At 47.7% G+C, this 20,305-nt stretch overlaps 2 protein-coding genes across 2 annotated transcripts in view; both read right to left on the bottom strand.

Moving 5' to 3' along the window:
• Positions 1–5,718, bottom strand: part of LOC127046670 (zinc finger protein 436-like) — a 545,929-nt gene extending 540,211 nt beyond the window's left edge. Inside the window, exon 1 of the mRNA XM_050944141.1 lies at positions 5,704–5,718. The gene's annotated coding sequence lies outside the window, so the exon portion shown is untranslated. The remainder of the gene's footprint in view (positions 1–5,703) is intronic.
• LOC127043052 (zinc finger protein 3-like) lies at positions 4,766–20,105 on the bottom strand (the record flags this gene model as incomplete). The annotated part of the gene is made up of 2 exons (XM_050936753.1): positions 4,766–5,069; positions 19,708–20,105. Coding segments are annotated over 2 exons (702 nt in total), but the record flags the coding sequence as incomplete, so codon positions are not given.
• Positions 20,106–20,305: the final 200 nt, after the last annotated feature.

The following is a 20,305-nucleotide window of genomic DNA, read 5'->3' on the forward strand; positions in this document are numbered from 1 at the left end:
TTAGTCTTATGTTTGTTTCCTCAGCTTGTAAATGGCGTTTTTGCTGGAAGGATTTTTACCTCTGTTTGCTGTAACTTTGAATCTCAGGCTGGGGGGGAGGGTCCCTCTAGTCTATATGAATCTGAGTATCCTGTAAAGCATTTTCCATCCTGATTTTACAGAGATAATTTTTACCTTTTCTTTCTTTAAATAAAAGCTTTCTTTTTAAGAGCCTGATTGATTTTTCCTTGTTTAAAAATCCAAGGAATTGAGTCTGAACTCACCAGGGATTGGTCGGGGGAAAGGAGGGGGGATGGTTAATTCCTCCTTGTTTTAAGATCCCAGGAGTTTGGATTGGTATGAAGCCTCTCAAGGCAACGCAGGGAGGGGAAAGAAGGGGAACGGTTAATTTCTCCTAGTTTTAAGACCCAAGGGGTTTGGATTTGTGTTCCCCAGGGAAAATTTTGGGGGAACAGAAAGTGTGCCAGACACTATATTCTGGCTGATGGCAGCATTACCAGATCTAAGCTAGGAATTAACCTTAGAAGAGTCCATGCAGGTCCCCCACATTTATACTGTAAAGTTCAAGGTGGGGGGAAAAAACCTTGACAAAAGCACATTAATCTTTTGATTGAAAAATTTGACAGAAGACTTATTTTGTCTTAAGACGACGACGTCCAGTTGAAGCTGATTGAAGATCCCTTTTCTGTGGATCCAGAGGAATTGCCACTAGATTTGCAGTTGGAGGCTACTGAATTTCAATGTTCGGCAGTTTACTGAAATAAGCACAGAGAAAGCAGCCTGCGGGACTTCTACAAAAGTCTGGACAATGAAAAATTAAAAAATCTTATCGATGTTGCACTGAAAACGTTCAGCATTTTTGGAAGCACTTACATATGTGAACATTTCCCATCACGAACATGAATAAAAACAAGCAACATTCTTCTCTGACTGACAACCATTTGTAAAACATTATGAAAATATCCACTTCAAATATGACCCCCGAATACGACAAGCTTGTTGCCAAAAAGAGATGCACTATGTCTCATTAAATTTGCAAGGTAATTATGAAAAGTACAAATGTTTTCTTTCAGGGAAACTGGTGTTTTTCATTTTTACATAATTCATAAAAAGTTAAAATAATTTAAAACATTGTTTAATTGAAAAATTCTTAATAAAGTATCACACGCAGGCACTCCCAACCTTCCTTTTCGGCCCACAGCTGTTTCAGTGGGGCGGCACTGGGGAGGGAGGGTTTGTTTCCATGAGGCTGGGCGGTGCTGGTGGGGAGTGTTTCTGTGGGGCTGGGCGGCACTGGGGGGGGAGTGTTTCAGCAGGGCCGGGCGGTTTCAGCCCTCAGCTTTTTTCTTCAGAGCAACATGGCCCTCGCTGCTTTATGAGTTGTAGAGGCCTCATATTTACGATGTCTCTCCTGTGTGGATTCTCTTATGTTTGATAAGGTCTGAGCTTCGACTGAAGCTTTTCCTGCACTCGGAGCATGTGTACGGCTTCTCCCGCATGTGGATTCTCTGATGTCTGATAAGGTGTGAGCTGCAAATGACATTTTTCCCACATTCAGAGCATGTGTAGGGTGTCTCCCCTGTGTGGATTCTACAATGTCCGATAAGGTGTGAGCTCTGATTGAAGCTTTACCCACACTCAGAGCATGTGTAGGGCATCTCACCTGTGTGAATTCTACGATATGTGATAAGGGTAGAGCTGTGATTGAAGATTTTCCCACACTCAGAGCATGTGTAGAGCATCTCCATTGTGTGGATTCTCTAATGTGTGATAAGGGCAGAGCTCCAATTGAAGCTTTTCCTTCATTCATGGCATGTGTAGCGTGTCTCTTCCAAGTTGATTCTGTCACATGTTATAAGGGCTGAGTGGCTACTGAAGTTTTCTTCTGGCCTCTCTTGAGTTTCACAAGAATTGGCTTTTTCTGGGAGTGCACAACTTCTGGAAACATTGCCTTTGTACCTTCCTGATAATGTTCCATGTGGTTCTACTTGCTCAGCATCTTCCTGCTGGGGTTTCTGCTCCTCATTCTCACTCACCATCCCATCACCTGATGGGAGACAGAGAGAATCCAGACATAGGTCACTCCCTGCACCGGAAAGAAAGAAAATCTCAGAGAGAGGAATGGAAAAAGAGATGAACAAACCAAAATGTGTGTGGGAGAGATCAAACCTATCAGGAGTTGATTTTTCCCAAACCCTTCCCCACAGAAGAGAGAGGGAGGGATCAGTTTTGGTCTGCATCTCACCAGAACACTCAGGCGAAAGCGAGATTGGGAAGGGACCTGCTGACAGTTGTCAGTAAGAATAGGAGGGAAGCCATGAGTGACACCTGCCATAATGATTACACATCTGCAGGGAACAATCCTGAACTTGGAGAGCTCACAGGGTCTTTGTAAGCCATCCCAAATGTTTCCTGCATTCCCAGAAAGTTTTTGAGTTGGTTTAACCAATTCCTCACGTGTGAAAGCAGTTCTCAGGAGCATTTCTTTCTCAGAGCCTTCGAGGTCTGGGACCCACGGCTCTTTCCCTCGTTCCAGCTGTGAGATCACATCAGGTTTGGAATTTGGGAACCCTACTCCAGGCAAAGAAAACCAGGGAGGTCAGTGGAATTTGTGGGATATTTGTTACAAGGAATATTCCATGGTTTTAACCCCAGGTCATTTTTAAGAAGCAACATCCCAAGGCCAGCTTCTTTGGCTCAAAGTGGTAGAAGAGTTATTATTATTATTATAAATCATATTCATTATCTTAGTGCCTAAGGACCTACTAACATTGGGTCCTCGTTGTGCTAGGCAAAGTACAAAGAATATTAGATGGCCCATGCCCTGAAGAATTTACAATCTAAATAGACAAGACAGACACAGAATCAGGAAATGGGTAGAACCCACTGTTAGAATGAGATATTCAGGCCTGTCTGTAAAGCCTATGTTTTAAGAACTTAGGTGTATTTCTATCACTTAGCTACTTACAGGGATATAAAAACAAAGAATCAAAATCACAGTCCGCCTGTGTATGGGCCTTCTCTCACTAGGATAGTCTGAGACCTTGTTCTTAGGATAAGGCCTTTGGCTAAACAGCAGGAGAAGCCATAAGCTGGGAAGTGTACGGTCATATCGCCCCATCCCAAACCAGTCACACTGAAATAAGGTGCTATTGAGCTGTTGAGAGGACGATCCTGTCCGTACAGCACCCATTACCACCAGATAAAGAAATAGATCTTAAGATGGTTAAAGAAAACTTAGTTTGACAGCAGCCTGTCTGGCAAGAAAGCACTTATCAATAGTTGTAGTTGTGAAACACTCATTTCTGTAAAAAGCAAGAGAGAGTCCTGTGGCATCTTTAAGACTAACAGATATATTGGAGCATAAGCTTTCATGGTTGAATATTCGCCTGCTACCACTGACAACAGTCTAGAGCCATCCTCTTTGGAACCCCCCTTCAGGTAGTTGAAAGCAGCTATCAAATCCTCTCTCATTCTTCTCTTGTGCAGACTCAATAATCCCAGTTCCCTCAGCCTCTCCTCAGAAGTCAGGTGTTCCAGTCCCCTAATCATTGTTGTTGCCCTCCACTGGAAGTTTTCCAATTTTTCCATATCCTTCTTGTAGTGTTGGGCCCCAAACTGGACACAGTACTCCAGATGAGGCCCCACCAATGTCAAATATTTGGCGGGGCGGGGGGGGGGGGAACGGGAACAGGGATACAGGCAAGGCTCTGCGCCATCAGACCTGGGAAAGTGAACATGGGGTAAATGCTCTGCGTCATCAGAGCTGGGAAGGGAGCACTAGGGTACAGACTGTATCAGCGTACAGAGATAAGTGCAACTGGCGTGAAGGGCTTCAGAATACAAAATCTTATAGGTGTAAAAGTTGTACAGGCTATACTACCATCCTCTGACATCATCAAGAAAGTGTCCATCTGTGCCCGGGTAGCGGCCCTCCTATGGGAGAGAGGAATGCAGCAAGGACTCAGGGTCAGTGGCCAGGGTCGCTGTGCATAGAGATGGGGAGGTTATATGGGGAGGGGGTAATGAGTGGGAGATGGAGGTCAGGAATTAAAATAATAATATTTGGGGGAAAATATATAATGAAGTGAAACTGAACAGAAATAGAACTGGAGTGTGGGCTCTAAAGCAACAAGGCTTCAGTAGGAATTCGAGGTTAAAGGTCTGGGATCCCCCCCACAAACCTCTGCTCCCTCTCACTGATCCACCCAGCCCACTTTCTGGGTGCTGTTCCTCTACACTCCCCTCCCTTTTGTCCCATTACTTTCAGCTGTCACCACATCCCAATACATTGGCAGCTTCTTGTATTCTCTCCTTGTCTCTCACTAACTCCTCCCTCCCTGCTGGTTCTTAGTTCTACCCCTGCATACACCCTTCCCATGTCCTGGCATCTCCTCCCTCCTTCTCCTCCCCTCCCACAGCTCTGTTCTCCCTTCACTTGTGGGGTCCTGAATGGCAACATTATACGCTGTCCTATCAAAAGAGCTCATCTGACTGTCACATAAGCCATGCATGAGTCATACACCTATTTACTCAATTTAGAACTCTACAGGCAGCATAGTTTCCTCTCCCCCTGACCCGGAGCTGATGAACATTCCTGGCTGGAGGGACCCACGATCCTACGACTCAAAAGGACAGGAGTTGATAGAAAAGATCATAGGACGGACCCCAACAGAGGGTAGCCTGCAAAAGGCAGAAGCAGGCAACTCAACTGGGGGAGCTGAGACACCACGGAGAAGTTGGTGCAAAGATCACTATGTGAGAATTAGCAAATGTGATTTAAAAAAAAATTCTTTGGCCAGCCCCAGTCAAGGCATTTATTATAGTTCTCTCTCATGTGGATTTTCTGATGTTTAATAAGGCTTGAGCTCTGACTGAAGCGTTTCCCACACTCAGAGCATCCATAAGGTTTCTCACCCATGTGGATTCTCTGATATGTGATAAGGTGTGAGCTATAACCGAAGCTTTTCTCACACTCAGAGCATGTGTAGTGTGTCTCTCCTGCATGGATTTGTTGATGTGAGATGAAGGCTGAGCTATAACTGAAGTATTTCCCACACTCAGAGCATGTGCAGAGTTTCTCTCCTGTGTGGATTCTACAATGAGATAAGGACTGAGTGCCGACTAAAGCTTTTCCCACACTCAGAGCATGTATAGGGCATCTCTTCTGCTCCCCTCCCAGGCCTCTGTTCTCCCTTCACCCATCAGATCCTGAATGGCAACATTATGCACTTTCCCATCAAAAGAGGAGCTCATCTGACTGTCACACAAGCCACACATGAGTAATACACCTATTTACTTAATTTAGAATTCTACAGTCAGCATATTTTCCTATTAAAATGAGGAAAAGGCATGAAAGCTACAGTTATTAATGTAGCCAATAAGGATACATTCAATGCAATTTTAAAATGACTGACAGCACGAAAAAGGCAAATGTCCAAAAATTATACTGGTGGGTGAGAGATAACGCAAAAAAGGAGGGGGGAGGCAAGGAAACCTGCAAAACTTGTATGATGAATAAAGGTGTAAAGTTATTACTACTCAGGTTCTTTAGAGCCCCCATAGCTTCTAATAACCCAGGGGACAGGACTCCTTACCCAGCAAGACCACCATCTCACAGTTCTCCTGCATGACATCCCTATAGAGGGCTCTCTGAGTGGGGTCCAGCAGAGCCCACTCTTCTCTGGTAAAATACACAGCCACCTCCTCGAAGGTCACCAGCCCTTGAAAGAGCAAGTGTCCAACACTCAGTACCTGCTGCCCAACTCAGAACCCCACTATTCACGGAACAGCAGCACCAGGTAAATGGAAGCTCCGGGAGGCACATGTTAACAGAGTCCCACCCACACCTTGCCTAGAGCATCCAAGGGGCATCAGAGGACAGAAAGAGAGAACCTTTGTGTCTCCCAGTTGACAGATGGAGGCAGGGTCTTCACATTTATCACATACTTACTAGCCAGAGCTTGATATAGGAGATGGGGCTGTCTCTGGACCCTGCTGGTAGCTCCCTGGTAGGAATCCCAACACTCTCCAAATAAAATATATGGAAGAATGGGGAAGTCAGTAGTAAAGAATAAAAGTTAGAAGGTCAGAATTGTAGAAAATTGGTAAGGGAAGCTATCAGAAATCAATGATCAACCAATGAAAATAAGAAGAAAGTTTTAAAAAGTATATTAAGTACAAAATTAATCTTCACAATGATAGTGGTAAATTACTAGATTGAAATGGCAGAATTATCAACACTCGTGCAGAAGAGGTAAACGTGTTCAATAAATATTTCTCTCCTGGATTTGGAGAAAAACAGATGATGTAACTCGTATCATGAGATGTTGACACCGACAGTCTTTCCATTCCAACAGTAACTCACGAGGACATTAAACAGCAGCTATTCAAGTTAGATGTGTTTAAATCAGTGGGTCCAGATAACTAGAGTTTTGAAAGACCTGGTGGAGGAGTGTGGAGGACTGTTAATGTTGATTTTAATTAGGACTTGGAACACTGGGGAAATTCCAGAAGACTGGAATAAAGCTAATGCTGTGCCTATACTTAAAAACTATAAAAGAGATGACCCAGCTAATTACAAGAGTGTTAGTCTGAAACTGATACTCGGCAAGAGAATGGAGCAGTCGATACTGGATTCAATTAATAAAGAATTAAAGGAGAGTAATATAATTAGTACCCATTAAAAAGGTTTAGACACAATAGATCCTATCAAACTAACTGGATATCCTTATTGGATGAGATCAAGAGTTTGGTTGCTGCTAATAATACTGATGTAATATACATAGGCATATGAGTTGGTTCAGCACAATATTTTAACTAGAAAGATACAAAATACACACGGCATACATTAAATAGATTAAAAACTGGGACTTTAAAGAAGGAACCATGGTCGAATGGATTTCTTTCTAGAGGATTACCACAAGAATTGGTTCTTGGTCCTGTGCTACTTAACATTCTTATCAATGACCGAGAAGAAAATATAAAATCATCACTGATAAAGTTTGCAGTTGCCACAAAGATTGGGGGTGGTGGTAACTAATGAAGTGTCAGTAGATTCAGGTTCCAGCAGTGGGAGTCTGGGAATTTTACCCAGCCCTGGCTGGAGGGTTATTTCCTGTTCCACAAAGAGGGGAAGTTCCATTTCCAACTCCTGTGCCTTGAAATTAGGACCTATCTCACACTACAGCCAGTATTCAACTTAGTGGCAGGATTAGAATATGATTAAGATATAACTATGAGGCATTTTGTACAAGATGAGTCGTGTGGTGTCACTGGAAAAGTTATGATTTGCTGAATATGATTATCCTACCTGTGTGCATGGATTATGTTTGTATCAGAAGTTATGGATATTGACTCTGTATCTGTCTTTCAAATGTGCTTACTCTGGGTAACACCCACAACTAGCCTTTCAGGTACAACAATGGAGAAGCCAGACAGTGCTGATGGCTAATCAACAAAGACAATGTTAAGTGGAATAGCTTAGCCTTCCTGTGAATGTTTCAGCCAGCCTATGAGTCATGGCTACTATGACTTAGCAGGGCATGCTAGGGCATGTGACCAGACCACATGACAATGAACTTCATTTTGGTACCTATATTTATCCACAAACTGGACTGGGTACTTAGTTTAGAACAAAGGGTTCCCGTTATATGGAAAAGCTACATAAGGTGGGGCATGTCATCATCTCTTGGCCCCATTCCACACACAAGAGAACTCCTGGGAGCACCTGAGGAACAAAGACTGAAGTGGGAGAAGTGCTGGTCCCAGGGTAAAGGGATTTCTAGCTTGTATATGGAAACTTGGTGGACTGCTTCTATCATCAGTCAGGATGAGAAATTGCTAATTCAAATTCTATCCATCTAGTATATTAAGCTTGAGTTTTTGGTTATTTGCTAAGTAATCTGCTTTGATCTGTTTGCTAACACATATCGCTGTGAAATTGGTTGTTGTCTTCTCTCTCTCTCCTTGAGTGCCTTAGGTAAAGCACTCAGGTAGCTTAGTTGGATGCATGGCGCCACCTGCTGTCCTACTGGGTAATAACAATGCTAAATCTCCAGCAAATAAGTGTGAAAAGGGCCAGCTGGGCTTGAGGGTTAGAGGGAAGAGCAGTTCCCAGAAGCTCCCCAGACTGCACCCTGAGGTGACAACCCATTACACTCTAGATTACACAAGTCTCAGCAGGTTTGTGACATCCCGTCCCCTCCCTTTCTCCACCCGAGATATTTCCTGCCTCCCACCACCTCTAGCAGCTCCCACCCTCCTATGCATTTACTGCTCCTCTCCCTTCAAGCAGAACTCACCACCAGCTCCCTGATAATCTCTTACCTGAGCCAGCTCCATTACAGCCATTTCTTTCCTCCTGGGAGGATGGGATGATCTGGAGCAAAATTCGAACGTTAATCTGTAGCCTGCCAGGGCGAGAAGGGCTATGTGAGAGAATTCAGATGGGGTTCTTGTCCATTCCACATGTTGATTCCCCCCAGGATTTTCCCCTGCTAATGGACATTCTAGGTTCTGCCACTCTGTGAAGCACAGAGTGACCTTATTCCAGTACAGGCCTAGCCCCCTCCTACCAGGATGTAACCCTCCGAGACATGGTGAAACCCTCCCACTAGCAGAGTCTCTCTCTTACACTTATCGAGTTTGCGGGCGATACCAAGCTGGGAGGGGTTGCAAGTGCTTTGGAGGATAGAACTGAAATTCAAAATGATCTGGACAAACTGGAGAAATGGTCTGAAGTAAATAGGATGAAATTCAATAAGGACAAATCCAAAGTACTTCATTTAGGAAGGAACAGTCAGTTGCACACATATAAAATGGGAAATGATTGCCTAGGAAGGAGTGCTATGGAAAGGGATCTGGGGGTCATACTGGATCACAAGCTAAATATGAGTCAACAGTGTTGCAGAAAAACCAAGTATAATTCTGAGATGTATTAGCAGCAGTATTGTAAGCAAGACACGAGAAGTGATTCTTCCGCTCTACTCCACGCTGATCAGGTCTCAGCTGGAGTAGTGTATCCAGTTCCAGGCGCCACATTTCAGGAAAGATGTGGACAAATTGGAGAAAGTCCAGAGAAGAGCAACAAAAATGATTAAAGGTCTAGAAAACATGACCTCTGAGGGAAGATTGAAAAAACTGGGTTTGTTTAGTCTGGAGAAGACTCAGAGGGGGTATGATCAGAGTTTTCAAGTACCTAAAAGGTTGTTACAAAGATGCCAGAGAATAATTGTTCTTCTTAACCTCTGAGGATAGGAGAAGCAGCAATGGACTTAAATTACAGCAAGGGCGGTTTAGAATGGAGACTAGGAAAAAAAACTTCCTAACTGTCAGAGTGGTTAAGCACTGGAATAAATATCACCTTAAGAACTAACAGATTTATTTGGACACAAGCATTCGTGAGTAAAAAGCCCTCTTCTTCAGATGCATGGGGTGAAAATTGCAGATAGAGGCATAAATATATATTGGAACATGATGTAAAGGGAGTTACCATACAAGGGGAGAACCAGTGTGACTGGCCTAACTACTCTAGGTTCTCCAGCCTGACACCAAGGTGCTTTCTCCATTGCTGTCAGCATCCTCTGTCATGCAGGGGTTGGAGTTATCCCAGGGACAGGCCAATAGGAGAAGTGGCCTTTCTGAACAACAAGGGGATCTGGGAAAAGGAAACCAGCATGTTTCTGTCTGGTTTTCAACCACGGACCTTTTGTGTGTTAGGCAAACGTGATAACCACTACACTACAGAAGCTCCACCTGCTGGGTTGCTACTCACTCTGGCACAGACCGATGGACAAATCTAGAGAATGTGGTGGTAGCCCCTCGATAGGTCAGCTGACAGGGCAGAGGACTGGAGCCAGCACTCAGGAAGTCGTCCTTACCTCGCCCGTGTGACTCCAGCTTGAGGGAGAGCTTCTTTTTCTTCTCCTTGCTGACAAAGAGCAAAAGAAGAATGAAAGGTCAGGTGGCCCAACTCGGTGCAGAAGCCCATGCTGTCTTTTCCTGCTGCATAGCCTGAAATGAGGGACTCGTGGCAGTTAAAGGAACTGCTGCACTCTCAGAAAACATCCCGCCCGTGCATAAAGGAGGATAGAAGAGCCTGTTAGTCTAGCACGCTCCCAACTGAACTGTTTCAGCAGCTGCTAGGTTTCTTTTTGGCCTGTTACTTTTCTGTCTGGGATGTTGTTGTCAGCTGTGGCACAGAAAAAGGATGTCATTGCGAGCTGCCCATGAAGATAAGATTAACTTTTGCCTTCCTTGCTCGGCTTTACTTGCTTCCTCACCCTATTCCTGCCTTAGTTCCTGTGTTACCTGAAGGCAACGGGGGCCCAGCAGTACGAAGAGGAAGTTAGACAGCTAGACCCTGGTGGCAAAAGTTCTACCACCGCTTGCCACCCCACTCTCTTCTCCCAGCTTCACATATTGACCACCAGGGACTTGGTGCCCAGCAGCGCAACAGAAGGCAGTGGACAGAGCCACCCTCGCCTTGAAGCTCTGGCTCATTAAACCGTATCTTCAGTCCCTGATGGTCAATGAGAGACCAACAGCACTTGCTATTTTAGCACTTGAAAATGCCATTGGTCAGTCACTGGATCTCTTTAATGCTGTTACATAACAAATGAAAATAGAATCTCACTGTGACATTCTGTACCTTTGGGGGAGTGTGCTGTAACCCCCATATTCCTCATTTTCATATAATCGTGATCTTATATACAGAGCATGCCTTGTAAGGTATCAGGGGAAAGGATATGATCTGCTGAAAGTCATTTCTCTACCCATAGATGTTTACCATTCATGCATATGAAGTTATGAGAATTGTGCAGTGTGATTATCACTATGCTGTAAGGTGGGGGAGTCAGCCAAATATTAGCTCCCCAGTGACAACAGCAAGGAAAGTAACCAACACCCGGACAGGATGTCAAACAACCCATCAACAGCCATTGTTCAGCAAGGGAGCTACAGTGCAATCACTTACCTGCAAGAGGACACCCCAGGGGAATTGCTCAGACTTGCTTGGAGAGACGCAGTGATGCTCACCTGACTCTGAAGGGGGAGCAAAGCCTAGAGGGAAGAAAGGACATGATAAAAGCAGAGACATTTGCCATGCTTTGTCCCTCTCGTCCACCTACATCTACAGACACCCCCACACCAAGCAACTAAAGCGCTGACGAAAGGGGAGAGCCTGGCTGAAAAGCCACCAACCGGCCTGTGGCGAGAAGCATCTAAGTTTGTAAGGGCATTGAAAGGGTTAAGATCAGCTTAGAGTGCATTTTGCTTTTATTTCACAAAAACAACGAGGAGTCCGGTGACATGATGTAAAGGGAGTTACCATACAAGGGGAGAACCAGTGTTGAAGGCTAATTCAGTCAGGGTGGATGTGGCTCTCTCCAAGTAATTGACAGGGAGGTGTCAATACCAAGAGAGGGAAAATTGCTTTTGTAGTGAGCCAGTCACCCCCAGTCCCTCTTCAAGCTCAAATTAATGGTGTTAAGTCTGCAGATCAGTTGTAACTCTGCAATTTCTCTTTGAAGTCTGTTTTTGAAGTTTTTTGAATGGCTTCTTTTAAATGGCTACTTTGAATGGCTACGTTTAATTGAATATGAACATGTAAATGTGTTATGGAAGTCCCATGTGGTCTAGTGGTTAGGATTCTTGGTTTTCACCCAGGCAGTCTGGGTTCAATTCCCCACACAGGAACAAGGCAGAGCTTCTCCTTGGAGGAGAGGCAGGAAACAAAAAGAATGGAAAAGGATCCTACCAGCAGCAGAGCTGGATAGAGTTGGGAGCAGTACTGGATTTGACATGGTGCCATAGTGCTAGGCCCAAGCTCTGAAGGGACCTGTAACAGTAACTTCCTTCCCTCTGCAGAAAGGAAGCCTCAGAGCAGCCTGGATTCAGTAGGGGAGCTGAGACCCCATAGGGAGCTGTAGTTCCTTGACCAGCTCCCTGCCTTGGAGCAGAGAAGGAACATTTCCCAGCATTCCCTTGGCAGCTATCAACAGTAAAGGGAGGGGGGAAGCTGTGAGACTCCATGTGCTGCAGCTTGCTGTGGCTGAGGGGCTGACTGCTAGAAGGGGGTGCCGCCTGTGAATAGGGAAGAGGTGTGACCAAGGAGTAGAAGGCTTTGGCCCAGGTAGCACCCTCAGAAGACTTCCCCAGACAGGCTTAGGGGATGCTGGTGTGACCTCGCCTGGCAGCCCCCAAAGATGGAACTGGGTGGACTAACTGGACAGGGCCCCTCTCTATCTGAAGCTGGGCAAGGGAGGTATGTGGACCCCACCAGAAGGTAAAATGGTAAGTAAGGAAGGGGAGGCTTTACTGGACCTGGACAGCTTCAGATACAGGACAGGAGGATTTCCACTTCTGAGCCATGAAAACAGAAATTGACTTTTCCTTTCCAGATGTATCTAATATTCAGAAAGGAAATCTAGCCCCTGCCTTCCAGATCTGAACACCTCAAAACCAGGAGAGCTCAAGCTCAATTTGGGCAGCTGTTACTTCATTTCTCCCAAATCAAATATGCTGATCCACTGTCATTTACTGTAGAAAAAGTAGGAGAAAATTGAGCAACAAACGTTGGGGTCTTCACAGTGCTAACGAGGGCTGGAATTGCTATTTTCAACAGCCATTACACTTTTTTTTTTAGTTTTGTTTGTTTAAAAGGAAGACAGTGATATTGCACTGGCAAATTCCCCGTAGAAACAAAGAATGGAACAAAAGAATAATAAAGGCACCTCAACTTTCCTCATTTATGTAGGACAGTCTTATTAGATGGATCCAGACATCTTCCAATCACAGAAGCTGAAAATTGTTCCACTTTACTGCAGTTCTGTAACCATGCAGGAACCTAGAGGAGGAAAGTGCCTAACTCCAGAGTCTGCAGCTGCCTAGGGCCAGTGCTGAGGATTTAGAGTCCCTAGTGCTGCCCTTGCAAGGTTCAAGCATGCTCAGCCTTGGCATTGCCTCCGCTCCTGCGACTAGTAGCTGCAGCTGTCTAAGGCTGGCCTCTGGCAGTTGCCCCATGGCTGTAGCTAGAGAAACTACAAGTGGCTCTATGACTCCTGGGGCCATTAAGCTAGAGCACCTAAAGACACTGGAGTTAACCTCAAGGAACAGAGGTCATCAGTAGGAAAGGAATGTCGGGGGAGCAGGGAAGGCGGGAACAGGCCAGGCTTGCAGAGGGAGCTTCCAGCTGGTTGGGAGCATGTCCAAAGTAGAAAGGAAACAAGTATAGGGAGAGGTTGTGGTGACCAGGTAGCAGACTAGCATGTAGATGGGAGCAGAGGGAGAGACGCTGGTGTCTTCAGATTCCCAAGGGCTAAGTCCTCACTTTGGGGAAATGGTGTTTGCAGGTGGCTTGCTCACAAGGCAGGATGGGGGCTGAGGGAAGGATCTGTCAGAACTGATCAGGTGTCTGGTCTGAATGAGGAAAGAGATAAATCTGTGGGGAGTTTCCTTGGTCACTATGAAAGTTCTGCTCACTGTGGACACTGGTAAACCCACATGGGTGTACAGCTCAATAAGAAAACCCGCGGGCTGAGGGAGCTGTGTATGGCAATGCATATAGTCATGGAGAGGTGTGTGATCAAAATGAAAAATGTCTCTAAGGTTCAGTACCGGGTATACGAAGGCACCAATGGCACTGCCCCACCAGGCCCACACTCGGAGCCCACAGTGACTACACTGGGGTCCACAAATATGTTTGGTGCCAGGGCCAACAAAAGACTAATCCAGCCCTGACTGCCTGAGCACTATTTCAGCCTCACATTTTTGGGTGGAACTCCCACAGTGAGAGCTGCAGAGCACTCCCCCGCAACACACACGCACACACTCGTCCTGGTGTTGGGAGGGGAACAGGAGAAAGGACAAAAGAAGAGATGAAGAGAAAGGAGGGAGGGACAGGTGGATGGAGGAAAAGGTGAAACACAAAGGACAAACCCTAATGTCCCCATGATTCTAAGGGCCAAATCTCAGGTGCGGAATAAAATTCTGCCTCCTTAAGCTCATGTTTTCCATGCCTAGAATTCAACTCTCACCAGATGGATCAGACTGAACAGGTTTCACACCTCCAGGAGGCTCTTACCTTCTAAACAGGGACGGCTGTTTTCTAGTAAAATCACTACAAGGGAAGGAGAAAACTGGAAAGAGGTTTCTCCTGGCGCTCACGTCCGTGAACCCGAATACTCTCTCAGTCCTCAGACAGAGACCTGGAGAAGGAGACTTGCTGAAGCAAAGCCACAGGGGTCTCTGAGGTTTCCCTATCCCCTGGCCCCTGACTGATGTCAGGATCTCTCTGTGAGGTCACCACCTGCTCACCAATAGTCTTTGACCAATAGTGTGAGGTCCTGCAAAAGGCCTTTGTGATGTCACTGCCACACCCCTCCCTTGCTGTGCCAATGTCCTGCCCCTGGCCAGGCACTTTGGAGCTTTGAACTACTCCTTGTGGATCACCCCACTCAAGGAGCTTTTCTATAGAGCATCCTCAGATGTCTAAGCACACGAGTGCCATGGCAATGAACTGACACACATGGCACCAAGATGAGATCATTAGTAGACTAACCTATAGGAGAAGGACACCCCAGCATTAGTAGGGGAGAAATCCCTACTGAACATGCATTACACCTAGCAGCCCCTGCGTGGGGTCGGGCGGGGGCTGTGGAGGGGGGAGACCTGGGAAAGGGATGGATGGAAAATGTCTGTGCAGCCGGGACATGGCCGGGGGGCGAGGGGAGAAGAGCAGGTGACCCCTGAGGAGCGGGGAGAAAAAGGGAGGGCTGAGATCCTCTCGGAATTACCACTGCCCCCTCCGTGGAGACTCCCCTCCTCTCCTGTCCTGCCCCCTTTCTCCCTAGAGAGCAACAAGCAACATCCAGGGTGACACCCCCTTCCCTCAAACCCCTGAGAAGTTCCCTGTTCCCCTCCCCCCATTGTGCCCCATTTTCTCTCCCCTTTGCCAATGGCCAGTTCAGATCTCAGGTTTGGGGTGTTTCCCCCCATTTTCACCTGCAGTGATTTGTCCTTGTGTAAGTGGGAAATGGTTCCCCCGAGTGATTTCTGAACTGCGCAGAGGGTTAATGGGCAGAGGCTGGGGGGGGCCTGAGACAGGGACACCTCTGGGCTGGGCTGGGGGGGCCACTCTCTGCTGGCAACAGGGCGTGGGAAGGGCCAGGAAGGGGAGGGGGGAGCAAGTGTCCCCCATAGAGTGGGTCCAGCCCCAGGCTGCTACCAGTAGCACATTCCTATCCTGGCCGGGGGGGGGGCTTTCTCCAGCTGGGACCTGCCCCCTAGGCAGCCCCAGGCTCTGACCGCACCAGCCCCGCCTGGAGCCCCCAGTGAGTGAGAGACCCCGGAGGGGGAGGGGGAGGGAGCACTGGGCCCTGACAGGAAAGTGACTCTCTCCCCTCAGATCTTGGTGTTTTCCTCTCATGTTATCAAATATGCAGTTTGTGACACAATTTCTTTGCAAATCTCAAAGATTCAAATAAAATAACCTAAACATTTGCCTCACTTCTCTCTAGTTGTCTATTTCTAATTGAATATGCCCTGAGATTTTCCTGTCTCTAATTATAAAATAATAAGAAAATCTCAGATTTACACCTTTTCTCAGATTATTGAACACAAAATGTTTGCAAATGTTGCCCATTTCCTCTTTATTCATTTATCAAGTATTCATGTGAAACACTCAGATTCTACCTCCTATCAACAACTGATATAAAATCCCTCTGATTTTCCACTTTCCTCTCTATAATTTGCAAAATGGATCCAAAATCTCTTGATTTCCACCCTTTGTCTTTCATTTCTGAACACTGATCTGAAAGCTCAGGTTTTCCCTCTGTGTCATTATCAAATGTCAATTAACAATCCTCTCAAGTTTTGTGCTGTTCCTTATGTTTCCAAATCCCAAATACTTCTTCTTTCGGGGGAACCTGTTGCCCTGAGTCGCTCTCCATTCTGGATGTTGCAGGGGATTAAATTTCCCAGTGATTGTCTTTCCTCTCTCCTTTGAGGATCATTTGTTCCCTCTTTTAGCTCTGTTAGATATTTGCCAAAGAAAGAGACCAGCCTGATGTTTAATACACATCAAAGTCAGAGGCCTCCCCCTGTTTGGGGATCAGTGGTTCGCAGCTGGTAGTGGGAGAGTTGGCTGGCCCCTTTTCTTTTCTCCAGCTGGCACAGGATGAGGGGGTCACTCTGAGTGCAGCATGTCTTGAGAAGTATCCCAAACCACAAGACAAATGGTCTCTGTGAAGGGTTGCTTCCCACAGTGCTAAGAAGTAGCCACCTCTGGCAGGATCCATGGTGGCTACTATTTGCTAGTGACAGGCCACGGAAATTTCTTACCTATTTTGCCCCTCCATGCCAGGCCTGCACAACATACGGCCCGCGGGCAATGTGCGGCCCGTGCAGTCTCACTGTGCGTCCCGCAGCCCGGAATCAAAGGGCTCTGGGCTGCCCGTAGCCACGGGGAATCCAAACCCCTTTAAAGTTCAGCAGCGGCCGGGATTCAAAAGGTTCTGAGCTGCCCGCAGCCGCAGGGAGCCCAGAGCTCTTTAAATCTCAGCCGCGGCCAGGATTTATAGGGCTCTGGGCAGGTGGGCAGGGAGCTCAGAGCTCTTTAAATCCCAGCCACCAGGGTTGGCTTTAGGCCAATTCAACCAATTCCCTTGAATCGGCCTCGCTCCTAAGAGGACCCCGCACCCAAGCCCCAGTACCAGCAAAAGCCAGTGCGCTGTATCAGGGTGGCCCAGTTTCCCCAGGGGGCAATTTAAAAGGCCTGGGGCTCCCAGCAGGGGCTGGAACCCCAGGCCCTTTAAATTGCCACTAGAACCCTGCTGCTGGAGCCCTGGGGTATGGCTGCGGGGCTCTGGGGGCTATTTAAAAAGTCCAGGACTCCCATTGCTTCTACCTCCCCGGCCCTTTAAATAGCCACTGGAGCCCCGCCGCTTCCCCAGGGTTCCCGTGGCTATTTACAGAGCTGGGGCAGTGGAGGCAGGGGCGCCCCGGGCCCTTGAAATAGCCCCCAAGCCCCAGGCTGCTGCTGCTACCCTAGTGGGAGAGGGGGGAGGAGGAGGAGGAGGAGGAGGAGGCACTCCCCATAGAGGATGTTCTGTACCCCCTGTACCTGCACCCTCTGCCCTGCCTGCAGCCAGCCCGTCCCCAGCCAGCCCCTGCTGCACCCCCTGCCCGCACCAGCCCCGCACCTTCTGCCCTGCTTGCACCAGTTCCTGCCTGCAGCCTGCCCATCTCCAGCCAGCCCCACACCCCCTGCCTTGCCTTCAGCCCTGCACCAACCCCTGTCTCCAGCCAGCCCTGCACCCCCTTCCCTGTCTCCAGCCAGCCCCTGCCACACTGCCTGCCCTGCCCGCACCAGCCCTGCACCCCTTGCCCTGTCTCCAGCCAACCCCTGCCATACTGCCTGCCCTGCCCGCACCAGCCCTGCACCCCCTGCCCTGTCTCCAGCCAACCCCGTACCCCTTGCCTTGCCTTCAGCCCTGCACCAACCCGTCTCCAGCCAATCCCTGCCGCACCCCGCTGCCTGAAGCCAGCCAGTCCCGCACTCCTTTGTCTCCAGCCCTGCCAACCCATGCCGCACCCTCCCTGTGGCCCTGCCTGAAGCCAGCCAGCCCACCCCACACCTCCTGTCTCCAGCCTGCCCCACACCCCTTGCCCAGCCTGCAGCCAGACCCTACCTCTCGCATCCTCCCTCTCTCCCACCTCCAGCCAGCCCCATGTTCACTGGTGCCCTGCAGTTCCGAGGGAAGTAACCCTGCACACCTGCTTCAGTGAGATGGGCAGGGAGCAGCTGGGACCCACACATGTGCACCCTAGCACACCCTAAGGGAGTGGCAGAGCTCATTTCTAGTTCAGACCCATCTTTTTAAAAAAGAACTTTTAGATAGGGTTAACATACATCTGTACTTTCCCGGACATGTCAGGCTTTTTGGTTCTTAAATTGCCATCCGGGAGGAAAATACGGACGTATGGTAACCCTACTGGTACAAAAAATACATACTGTGGCAGAACTTTTTATAGAGAACAGGTTGTTAAGAACTGAAAGGCTTTTTTTTCCCCAATCATCCCTGCGGGGCCCCGCCAAAAATGTTCAAATTGGGCCCCGCACTTCCTAAAGCCGGCCTGCCAGCCGCGGCCGGGATTCAAAGGGTTCTGGGCTGCTCGCAGAGATTCCCGGCCGCAGCTGAGGTTTAAAGGTCTCAGGGCTCCCCACCGCCACGGGCAGCCCAGAGCCCTTTGAATCCTGGCAGCAGCTGAGATTTAAAGGGCTCAGGGATCCCTGTGGCTGCAGGCAGCACAGAGCCCTTTGAATCCTGGCGGCAGCTCCAGGGGATGGAGTGAGGCTGGGATTTCAAGGGCTCAGGCTCCCCTCAGCAGCAGGAGCTCTGGGACCTTTAAATCCCTGCCCCAGCCCTGAAAAGCTCCGGGTTCCCCCAGTCGTCAGAGCCCCAGGCCCTTTAATTTGACCCTGAGGGCTCCCAGCCACCTCTTTGGCTGGGAGTCCCTGGTTGATTTAACATCAAGTAACACCTCCCCACCACCAACCTTCCTTTTTGACCCACAGCTGTTTTGGTGGGGCGGCGCTGGGGAAGGAGGGTTTGTTTCTGCAGGGCTGGGCGGGGTGTTTCCGCCAGGCCGGGAGGTCCTGAGTGGGGGGTGTTTCCGCAGGGCCGGGGGGTTTAGGTCCTCAGCTGTTTTCTTTGGAGTATTGTGGCCATCGCTGTTGTTCTCAAAGTACTGTACAGGAACTTTTCAGGGGGATTAAGGCAAAATGCCACATTTATTAGTAATACAGGTATCAATTAATACTCTATGATATGCACATGAGATATATATCACAGTCATGCATTCACGCACACACACAGACATAAACACACTCCGTCTTGCTGTTGTTACCAACTAGTTGCTCCCCTTAACTGCACTGGCCTGGTGAGTTAGATGGGGGAGGGGTGGAGCCAGGCTTCTACAGATCCAAATCGATGGTCCGATGGTGACAAGACAAGATCCGGGGTCCTTCTGCAAGACACCTCGCATTTATAGCAGCTTCCCTCTTGTGCAAATCTAGACCAGATTCAAAATCTGGGTCTGCGTCCGTTGGTCTTTGTGCTGCTTTTCTCTGGGTGTTGTCCCAATGCTGCTCAAAGAGGGTGTTTTCTAAAGAAGGTGCATGCTTCTAATCACTGAGGCCATCAATATGTCTACTCTTATTTATTGGGCCCACTTGACAAGTTGTATTGTCCTTTGCTCTGGCTCCCATTCCCTCTTCAACTGTTGTAGCTGTCTGGAGGTGGGTGTCTTCCAAGCCTCACTCATTCACACCTCATTCAGTCAATAGAGATATTGATTACAGAGTGCGGGGGAAGATCTTATTCTACTTCTAGCAAAAAGGCACATGTTTTCTTTTACTTTAACTATACTATCCTTAGGGGCTATAACATTTGATATAAAATTTTCTACCAATTTTCTATATAGGGATCTAATACAAAGTTGTATGAAAATAGAGAGGCACAATGCCAAGTCACATGAATTACAAAATAACATCATGCCGGATGCAATGTCATAAAGATACTTAATACAGAAAGATACTTAATACAAAATAACACAATGCAACGTTATAAAGATTTATAGAGATAGTTAATACAGAGATTTCTCTACATCACCGCTTTACGAGTTGTGCAGGCCTGCTGATGGCATTCGCGGGGCTTCTTGCTAGTGTGGATTCTCTGATGCTGAATAAGGTGAGAGCTGCGATTGAAAGTTTTCCCGCACTCACTGCATTCATAGGATCCCTCCTGTGTGTGGATTCTCTGAGGCCGAATAAGGTGTGAGCTGCTACTGAAAGTTTTCCCGCACTCAGTGCATTCACAGGGCCTCTCCCCTGTGTGGATTCTCTGATGTTGAGAAAGGCCTGATCTGTAAGTGAAGTTTTTCCCACACTCAGCACATGTATTTTTTTTGCTTTTCCCTGCAGATTTCCTGCTGTATTCTGGTTTCCTTAAGGCCCTTCTGAGTTCCCTGACAGGAAATAAATTTATCCATTTTCTCCCCTGGCTGGTTTCCCTGCTCTTTTTCTGGTCTGTGCTGAACCTCACACGTCATTGCATCACCTGCTGTGATAGACAGAAACCTCAAACAGGGATGGAAAGGGGAAGGCCAAACCAAAACAAGTGCTGGAGAGAGGTCAAATAAAAATCAGGAACTCAGCTCCCCCCAACAGGAGAGAGGAGGGGATCAATTCAGCCTTCCCATCCCATCCAACTACACAGGAGGAAGGGAGAAAGCTACTGCCCGG

Source organism: Gopherus flavomarginatus, chromosome 1 (assembly GCF_025201925.1).
Source record: "Gopherus flavomarginatus isolate rGopFla2 chromosome 1, rGopFla2.mat.asm, whole genome shotgun sequence".
Classification (NCBI taxonomy): Eukaryota; Metazoa; Chordata; order Testudines; family Testudinidae; genus Gopherus; species Gopherus flavomarginatus.